This window comes from Arachis duranensis, chromosome 4, assembly GCF_000817695.3.
Source record: "Arachis duranensis cultivar V14167 chromosome 4, aradu.V14167.gnm2.J7QH, whole genome shotgun sequence".
Classification (NCBI taxonomy): Eukaryota; Viridiplantae; Streptophyta; class Magnoliopsida; order Fabales; family Fabaceae; genus Arachis; species Arachis duranensis.
In genome coordinates this window covers 93,549,503-93,560,182 of record NC_029775.3, presented here as the reverse complement: position 1 = coordinate 93,560,182, position 10,680 = coordinate 93,549,503, and the positions used below count along the sequence as shown (strand labels likewise).

The window sequence follows — 10,680 nt, the reverse complement described above, 5'->3', positions numbered from 1 at the left end:
TTGTTACTAACCACAACATGATAATTACAAAGAGTAAACCTAATTCGTCAACCTCTACAAATTGAGAAAAATTAGTTAGGTTTAATTAATCATAATCCACAAGTCCTAACTAACTTACTAATTGGATTAATAAAAGATTTGCGTTAGTGAAAATAAAATTAATTAATATCTCTAAATTATCAATCAATTTGGACATTAATAACTCAATGTCACCCGATTTCTCAACCCCAAGCCAAGAAAGAGATAATCTACTCTATAACTAAGTCAAGCATTTTATCAAACACCTAGAGTGCATAAACATAAAACTTTATAAATTGTAAGAAATAGTAAAAATTATGACTATCCACAAGAAGAATTTAATAATAACAACTCATTAAGTAATAATAAAACATAAAACATCAAATTTATTAATAAAAAAACATAAATCCAACAATAATTCATAAATTAAAATGATATAAACAACAAACTAACAAGATAATGCTAATAAACTAAGATAATAGAATAAGAAAATGTAAATAAAACTAAGCTAAAACAACATTAAAAACTAAAACAAGAGAGAATTAAAGTAGAAACTCTAAGAATTCTAGAGAGAAATTTGAGTTTATCTCTCTAAAGTTCACTAAAACATATTAAAAAACTAAATCTAAAAACTACTTGGTGTTTTCCTTGCATTTTCTCCTTAAATACTTTAAGAATCTGGTGCTTAAGGGCCTTTTTAGGATCCAAATCGCGACCTCATGTGCAGTGTTTAGTGAATCACATGCATTTAGGATGCGCACGCATCCTAGGATGCATATACACAAATCTTCGGATGCGTGCACGCAAATCATGCGTATATATATTAGGATGTCTACGCACAAGTCATGCATGTACATCTTAGGATGGGTACGCACAAATCATGTGTGTACATCTTAGGATGCATAAGCATCCATGTATTTCTTGACAACATTCATTTTCTTCATGCAATTCCCTCATTTTCATATTTTCTTCAATATTTGATACTACTAATGCCCAAAAAACCTGAAATATCTTAAACAAGAACGCATCACAGTATCAAATGGAATAAAATTAAAAAATTATATTCCTAGAAAGCATGAATTTAATCATAAAACTCAATGAAAAAATAAACACAAACATCTCTAAAATGTCAAAAACGCACAAGTTAATTCACAAACTCCAGTTTTTTTTTGCACAAAATAAAATGATAAAATGGAGTTTATCAATATTTCTGAGTATCATATGCCTTTTAAGACTATGACTCCTTTGTTGAGTCTACCTCCTTTTAGACTAGGCTGAACGAAATTCAGTTCATGGCCTCTTCTAAGGACCATGGTGTCCTTCTTCACGTCGGGGGGACTCTCCCCTATTCCTCTGTGGTGAGTGGAAACGGTGACGATCATCTTCTTGATGTCATCTATAACCTCATTCTAGGGTCCTTCTATCACGACAACCTCTTGTCATACGACTTTGAGAATGAGATTGTCATGATTATGATCACTCTGCAAGTTGACGTTTTAATTCTTGCACTCGATGGCGCATTTCTTGCATAGCATGAACATAATCTTCCCCTAAGCCAACGAAATGTTGGCCTATAGTGTTTTGAACTTCTTGACGTTCAAAACCTGGAGGACTTTCATGATGATGCTCCCGCTCATTGGGAACAGGAGTAATCTTAGTATCATGTCCACCATCCTCATTTTGTCCACTTTTTATATTATACCAGTACATATAAATTAGTAATCGTATCAAAACAATCACCTTAAATTAATAAGAATAATTTTGTTTTTTTAATTTATTATAGCCATTTTATTTCAATAGAAATTAAATATAATAAAAATAAAAATAATAATATTTTTATTCTTGAAAATAGAATTTACTTGAAAATATAATATTCACATCTTAAAGTACTATACTTCAAAGAGAAAATATGAAAAACTAATTTTTAGTTAATTAACATTAGAACAGTCAAACGGATCTATTTAGACCTAATTATATAAATCCTTTTTGGTTATATAGGGTGATTTTTTGTTTGATTGTTAATGAGCCTCGATTTTTAGATTTAGACTATTTATGGACAATTCAAATAGGTTATACAGCCTGATCCTTTTTAAAAAAAATTGGATAAAAATCTAATTTTAGGCTAAAAATATTTAAATAAAATAAATTCACTTTTAGACCAAAAAACTTAAACAAATGGAGGATTTTAGTTGGTGGATAAGTCTTCGAATTGGATAAAAAAATTATAAAAAAATACTAGATTCTTTTAAAAATACAAAAAAAAACAAATTGTGTATATAACCTGCATATTTTGTCTAATTTATTATTTTTTTGGCTTGATCAGGTTCAATCAGTATAGTTCGAAGTTTTTTATGGATATAAAATTTTTAATCCAAAATTTAAACACATCATATTTTAGAAAAAAAAATCTGCTAATGTAATATAGAGTAAAATGCCATCTCGACCCCTAACTATTTCGTTAACTCTCATTCTAGTCCTCATCGATTGGCAAATGACATTGCGCTCTCTAACGATTAATTCCGTCAGACATTTTACCCCCTCCATTAATGTCTCTGTCCAGAGCTAACGAATTTTGCCTACGTGTCACATTAGCTGATGACATATCAAGGAACTATTCTAAGAGAGAAAACTCCCTCTATCGTGTCAACAATATGCTGTAATAAAATAGGACCATTAAACCCATGAAAATTTTTTTACGAGATACTTAAATTCCTAACTAATTTAAACATAGACACATAATCCCATAATGAACCATAAAATAGGACAAGTATCCCTAAATTTTAACAAGTTATTGTATTTGCTGCACTAACTGCTGGCCTTGGTTGGAGGTAGCCTCTGCTCTTTGTTCTTCGTTCTCTTTCTTTTTTTTCTATAGTGTCCTGATTTAAATGCAGTAAAAGTTACCTCATCAAGTTCAATCCCTTTCAAATTCATTTTCTTCTTGATTTTCAATACAAATTTTATGTCCCCATCTTTGCAATGTCCATCTATTAGTGTTGTGAACGTGATCTTGTGAACGTGATCTTGCAAAGGCCATTGATCGACAAATTGTACGTGATCAAATTCGACTTAATGCCTTAATTGATCATTACAAAATTCTTCCAAACCAAATCAATTTTTCATATTTGCATTGTCCATCAATTAAAGTAGTAAAAATAACACCATTTGAGACTAACCCTTTCTTGCACATTTCATTAAACAAAATTTTTACATTATAAGAAGAAGAAGAAGTAAGGAACTAAGACTACTACTAACTAAGGCCGACAACCAGTGTAGTAATAAATACAATGACTTGTTAAAATTTAGGGATACTTGTCCTACTTCATAGTTCATTGTAGATTTATGTATCTATGTTTAAATTAGTTACGGATTTAAGTGTCTCCTAAAATTTTTTCAAGGGTTTAATTGTCCTATTTTACTATAGTATATTGCTGATATGGTAAGGGCATTTTATCATTTGGAATGATTCCTTGATACGTCATCAGCTAACGTGATATATAGACAAAATTTATTAGTTCTGGACAGAAATATTAGCGAAGGGGTAAAATGTATGACAGAGTTAATCGTTAGGGACCGTAGTGTCATTTTTTAATCGATGAGGAGTGGAATGAGAGTTAGCGAAATAATTAGAGGTCGATGTGGGATTTTACTCTTTAATCTAATTTAATAACTCTAGATAGAGGTGGCAAAACGGGTCGAACCCATCGGGCCAACCCACCAAACTTGCTAAGAAAGACGGGTCGGACTAAGATTTGGAACCCGCCAAATTTAAAAAATTCACAAAATCCGCACCGCCAAATTTGTAGATTTTGGCGGAGTGGGGCAGGCCGGTCCTCGCAGGCCAAAGATTTTTATTTTTTTATTAAATAAAAGAGTGCTTAATATTATAAAATTAATAATTATATAATTTTTAAACACTTTTTTATTTTTTATTTTTATTCTTCTTTTAGTTATTAACTTTATTTATTTTATTTTACAATTTCGTATATATGATTAAATTTTGTGACTTAATTTTTAAATTAAAAATGATTTTATTGACAAATATTATTTTAAACCTTTTATTAAAATTTAAAATTAAAAAATAAAAAATAATAAAAAAATTTATCTTATAATTTAATTTTTTTATTTGTATTTAATTTTTTAATTATTATTTTTTAGTTAGTTTTAATGAATTTTATTTTTTAAAAAAAAGAAAGAGTTAACTAGTCCACTAACCCACCAATTCGTCTTAGAGTGGGGCGGATTAGCATTGAAAATTTACCTTAATTGGTAGGGTGGATTGGGACGGACCGGCGTTTTGCCACCCCTGACTCTAGACAATATTAAGGAAAGATAAATTTTAAATTAATAAAAATCATAATCGAAAATCGAAATACTTTATAGGAAAAATAAACAAAAGTACATTTGAATTTTCACACGGAGTACAGATGTACTCCTCAATTTTTTACTGAGTCATTTGCACACATGAATATAAAATTTTGTTGTCAATTCTACCCTTCTGTGACCTGAGTAAATTTTTCGGCGGTGGTGGAGGCAAGGTGGCACGGTATTGTATGATGTGGCCAATTTGAGGTGACACTATGGAAAATAAAAATATTTATTATGAAATTTATTGATTTTTTTTAAAAAAAGAAAAAGTTTTACAAGTCTCTTCATTATCTTCGTTTTCATATTTCAGTGTTGAATGAAAACATACCCTAGCAGAGAGTAAGCATAGTGAACTTCTGAGCACTTCGCAGTTCATCATTTGCGTTACATTCTGAAGGCAAAAGCGGTAGGGCAAGAAGCGTGGAAGTCCAAACGCAAACTTGTGCGAAGGAGGAGAGTTCAGAATTAAACGCGATCAAAAGGTAATGCTTCCGTCCTTCACATGTATCTGTGTTATGATATGAAAATGCATCAATTTAGTTATTCTATAGTTTGATAGAGGAATTTTTGATAAACAGATGGCAAATCATATAACCTTTGTGTATCATCACAAGGGAAGATTTGAGAGAAATATGAATGGGGTTCTAAAATATGTTGAAGGGGAGGTTGATGTAATTCCTAGGGTGAATGTGGAAACTCTGAATACATTTTTTTATGGTGGGGTTATTTAAGGATTTGGGGTATGTCTTGTTCAAAGATTTTTATTGGGCTGAGAATGAGGTATCGAATGGTTTGCATTTAATTAGGCTTGACAGTAATGTAGTCCGAATGTATGAATTTGGTATTCAGAATGGAAGAATATGCCATGTTTATTGGGATCATATTGTTGATTTACCTGAGGAAGTTGAAGTGGTAGACGTTGTAGATGATGAGCCATGTCCAACTACAAATACCGTTGAACAATGTATACCACAAGAAACCCCAAGAAGAAGAAGTAAGATGGCAATCCACAAAAAGCCTACCTCGAAAAAGTTATACGTTAAGACGGCCAATAAGGAAAACAAAATCAACCAAAGTTGCAATGAAACTCAGAACCCAGCATATCCCAATCCTTCTCCTACAACCCAACCAATGTCACATTCTGAAATCCCAAACGTCAACCGAAACACGACCCAGCAGCAAAGTGAAGCAGAAGTCCCACCTCCTAATAATTCACAGCAAGAAGGTCAGAATGAAGTGCCCACCTAACAATCTAAGAACAGTCAGAAGAATAGAAGAGCATCGTATAAGAGGCCAGCACCGACTGGTCAAAGGTTTGTTCAAGGAGGAAGGAATGAGGCACCAAAGATATTTTTTCCTCATTTGGAGCCTGATTATTCCTCTAATTTAGATGATGATATTGACTCCGACCCTGACTACTATCAGTATGAATCTGAAGATTTACACAATCCAATGTCATCCGATTGTGAGGATGATTATGATAGTGAACAAGGTGTGTGGCCTCAGGGAAATCCAACAGCACCATTTGGCCAAGTTCATCTGGAGCTTGGGATGGAGTTTGCTACCATGGATGAGTTTAAGAGATCCGTGAGGAAGTACAATATTCAAATAGGAAGAAGCATCAAGCTCAGTAGGGTTGAGCCAACCAAATGTAAGGCAATTTGTTGGGATGAGAATTGTCCCTGGAACATTTACTGCTCTAGGTCAAACGAGCCAAGGAGTTATCAGGTGAAGACATTTGTGGATCAGCACGTCTGTGCTAGAAGACATAATAATAAATCTGCAGATAGGGTGTGGGTTACTGAGATGCTAGAAGAAAAAATTAAAGACCAAAGGGAAATCACTTGTGCGGAGGCCGAAACTTGGTTTAAAAAAGAGTTTAATGTAGCAATTAATTATAAGAAGATCCAGAGAGCCATGAAAAAGGCAAGGAAAAATATAGAAGGATTGGAGAGAGAACAATATGCTGAGTTGAGAGACTATCTTAACCAAATACTACTGTCAAATCCAGGCTCAACAGTGCACTTGGATACCACCCCAATGCCTGACTCGTTGCCATTGTTCAAGAGAGTCTACATTTCTTTTGAGGCATGTAAGAAGGGTTTTGTCTTAGGGTGTAGACCTTTCATTGGCCTTGATAGCACATTCTTAAAGGGCTTCTATGGAGGACAGCTACTCACTGCAATAGGTCAATATGCGAACAACCAGATTTTCCCAATTGCTTATGCCGTGGTGGATTTAGAAACTAGAGATAACTGGAAATGGTTCTTGGAGCATTTACATAATGACTTGGGCAACTACAAGGTTCATGATTTGAACTTCATTAGTGACCAACAAAAGGTATGTAGTTAGTTGTTGTTAACATGGTTGGAACTTCAATTGTATTAACCACTGACATATTAATTGAATAGGGTTTGATTCCGGCTATGCAACAAGTTATGCCTGGAGTTCATCATTGCTTCTGTGCTATGCATATTTGGAATAATTTCACAAACAGATGGAAGGACAAACAACTCAAAGGGGCAGCGTGGGAGTGTTGTCGAGCCACTACAACTCAAGAATTTGATGCTGCAATATTGAGGCTGCAACGGATCAATACTGGAGCATGGGAGTATCTGAACAAGCTTGATCTGAAGCAGTAGACAAAGGCTCACTTCAGTGAGTGGCCGAAGGTTGACAACGTTACTAACAACAATTGCGAGACATTCAATGGTAAGATTGTGAAATATAGAGGTAAACCCATCATCACTATGTTAGAGGAAGTAAGGACATATGTAACGAGAATCATGGCTAGAAATAAAAAAAGTATATCTGGATATATTGGAACGGTTGCTCCAAGACAGTTAAGTAGGCTTGAGAGAGAGAAGGAGGAGAGCAACAAGTGGACTCCCACCTGGTCTGGAGACGATGCTGAAGATATATATGAGGTTGAGAAGCATCCAACTAAAGTAACTATTGATTTGGGTAACCAAAAATGTACTTGCAGATTCTGGTAGCTTACCAGCTTACCTTGTAGGCATGCTTGTGCTGCACTCGCTCTTAGAGGTCGCAAGCCAGAGGAGCATATCCACAACTAGCTTGGAATGAATGCATACAGCACAGCTTATCAAATGAATATTAATCCTGTGCCAAGCCGAGAATTCTGGGATAAAGCTGATGGCTACCCTCCTCTGCCTCCCCACTATAAAAAGCCAATTGGAAGGCTCACCAAAAAAAGAAGAAGAGATAAGAATGAACAAAGACCAAACTCTAACCCTCACAAACTTAAGAGAAATTATGGTGTAACTATATGTAATTACTGTGGACAGGTATGACTATATCCCAATAGTTAATGTTCTCACTTTAATGACTATTAATTGACAATTTATAATTAGTTATACTCACTTAAACTTGTTTTTATAGTCCGGTCATAATAGCAGGACTTGTCAACAAAAGAAAGATGATACTCTGGATGAAGAAGTTGCTCTAGCAGCAGAGGCAACAGCTGCAGCATCAAAATCACAAAACTAACCAGTACATGTGAGGTAGTAGCTCATATTAGAATAAACAAAATCTGAATTACATGTTACCTTACCACCTGAGTTTGTTTTTTTTTTCCAGAACACTGGAGAGCCAATATCAGAAGTCAATGTTGCCCAGCCTCCATCTAACAACTCTGGTTCAAGTGTTAGGGTTCAGCCAATGGTCAGCTCTGAGACAATGAATGCTAGAAGTTCTTCTTTGAAAGAAAGGTTCCAGCAATTTATGCCCACACCAGGCCTGACCCGACAACCCATGAGTGGCCCAAATGCAAGTAGTCCAAGTGTAAAATATGGTCCAGCTACTAAAAATGTTCCAAGTGCAAAAGTGGTAAAAGGTGGCTCAGGTGCAAAGGGTGTAACCAGTACACAACCAATAGGTGGAAAAAAATCAGCAAGTAGAACTGGAACACTGGCTGCAACTCAAATTTAGTTCCTTTGGACAAAAAGGTTTTTTGGCTTTGGTATTCTCATTTGGACCTGCAGATTTCTGATTGGAGTTTAAAAAACTGTTGTTATCATTTAGGGCTATATTTATGGTATTGTAATTTAAACATGTACTCCTATGGTTTGGATTTAGCTGATTAATATTTTGATGTAGACATCTGTTTTGATGCCTATAGGCATAGACATGTTTGCTATTTTGCAAGGTGAAATTGTAGTTTGTTGTTTAAGCCTCTGGCTTCATGACTTGTGTTTCAATTTGTTGTTAATGATAGATTATCATAGTTATGCTTACTTATTGTTCATAATGAATTAGATCTTCAGTTTGTTTTGTTGCACGGAATTGTACTAGAAATAAAATTGAACCAACCATTTGTATTAATAACCTTGAAAAAATCCTTTGTATTCAGATACTAGTGAAAATGAAATTGACAACACAGCCTTCTATTTAGAGGGAATTACAACTACTGATTAAATGTCTTAATGAACAAACACAGAATACATATACTTATCCCTAAGCATACATACTGCATCCATTTTCTAATGTTCTGTAACTCTTGATTAATCCCATCAATTGTCTGCAACATCTTCTTCATTTCTTCTTCTACCTTCCAATTGCTTTCTTCTGCAAACCTCCATTTGCTTTCTTCACTCTGCTCCTGAATTTCACAATCTCTTCCAGCATCAACAACTTCATCAGCCCAAATGAAATAGTCACACCTCAATTCAACCTTTTGCATCATGAATTCGACGACAATTTTAACCATTTTGCAGAAAATTAACATTTGTCATCATAAACAAAATCAGAATTCACATACCTCCCATAATGGACAACGAAGAAACAATCTTATAGGGTTCCACTCTGTAGTAGACTTAAGCATCATTGCGTCAAGTCCATGCAGGCACTTGCCATTGTTGTAGTCAAACTTTTTCTTCTTCCTATTTTTTGGCGCAAAAGACGAGCCACCGCAACCACTGGCACAAGCATGAGGTATATTCTTCCTTCGTTGAAACTATGACATTTTCATACATTAGAGTTTACAAACCCTTGTTACAACAGAAAGAACGAAGATGTACAAAGGAAAATGAAGAGGGTGAAGGAAGAATTTTTTTCCACCCTGTGTTAGGGTTCATATGATTCGAAGAAACTAGAGAATGAAGAGGCTGAATAGTGATTTCATTATTCTCTTTTCTTATATTTATTTCAACAAATTTCATAATAAATATTTTTATTTTCCACAGTATCACCTCAAATTGACCACATCATACAATACCGTGCCACCTGGCCTCTACCAGCGCCGGAAAATTTACTCAGGTCACGGAAGGGTAGAATTGACAACGGAATTTTATATTCATGTGTACAAATGACTCATTAAAAAATTTAGGAGTACATCTATACTCCGTGTGAAAATTCGGGTGTACTTTTGTCTATTTTTCCTACTTTATAAATCAGCTTCCGTGTTTCTCTCTCGCTGGCCACTGCTTCCCCGTAGCCAACTTTATTTGTAACTATCTAGTGAGTCAATATTGTGAAATAGAGTTACTTTTAATAGCATGTGCCTGGATTGCGAATACGAAGCTTTTCTATTGAAGGATTCAGATTTAGCTGGATATATGGTTAAATGCTGGTGTCCTGGGTTTTCATGTTCAGTAGACATGTGGTGCACGAAATTGTGATCAATACCTTTCACAACTCAAATAATCCCCGGTAATGAATCCAAAAACTTGGTGTTCAATACCATGGCATAAACACAACTTCGCACAACTAACCAGCAAGTGTACTGGGTCGTCCAAGTAATAAACCTTACGCGAGTAAGGGTCGATCCCACAGAGATTGTTGGTATGAAGCAAGCTATGTCACCTTGTAAATCTTAGTTAGGCAAACTCAAATGGTTATGAATGATGAATAAAACATAAAGATAAAGATAGAGATACTTATGCAATTCATTGGTGGAAATTTTAGATAAGCGTATGAAGATGCTTGGTCCCTTCCGTCTCTCTGCTTTCCTACTATCTTCATCCAATCCTTCTTACTCCTTTCCATGGCAAGCTGTATGCAAGGGTTTCACCGTTGTCAGTGGCTACCTCACATCCTCTCAGTGAAAACGTTCCAGATGCTCTGTCACAGCACGGCTAATCAGCTGTCGGTTCTCGATCATGTTGGAATAGGATCATTGATCCTTTTGCGTTTGTCATCACGCCCAGCAATCGCGAGTTTGAAGCTCGTCACAGTCATTCAATCATTGAATCCTACTCAGAATACCACAGACAAGGTTTAGACCTTCCGGATTCTCTTGAATGCCACCATCAGTTCTAGCTTATACCACGAAGA

General features: G+C 34.9%; 1 protein-coding gene across 1 annotated transcript; it reads left to right on the top strand.

Moving 5' to 3' along the window:
* Positions 1–5,214: 5,214 nt before the first annotated feature.
* On the top strand, positions 5,215–7,028 carry LOC107484928 (uncharacterized). The gene is made up of 3 exons (XM_016105482.1): positions 5,215–5,611; positions 5,777–6,726; positions 6,798–7,028. The coding sequence occupies exons 1-3, from the start codon at positions 5,215–5,217 to the stop codon at positions 7,026–7,028; spliced, it is 1,578 nt and encodes a 525-aa protein (XP_015960968.1).
* Positions 7,029–10,680: the final 3,652 nt, after the last annotated feature.

What these genes read in the sequence shown, in the direction of transcription:
- LOC107484928 (XM_016105482.1), top strand. Translation starts at nt 5,215, where the DNA reads ATGTATGAATTTGGTATTCAGAATGGAAGAATATGCCATGTTTATTGG. An exon ending in TAATAATTCACAGCAAGAAG is followed by an intron (nt 5,612 to 5,776) that starts GTCAGAATGAAG and finishes CCTCTAATTTAG; the next exon opens with ATGATGATATTGACTCCGAC. An exon ending in TCATTAGTGACCAACAAAAG is followed by an intron (nt 6,727 to 6,797) that starts GTATGTAGTTAG and finishes TTAATTGAATAG; the next exon opens with GGTTTGATTCCGGCTATGCA.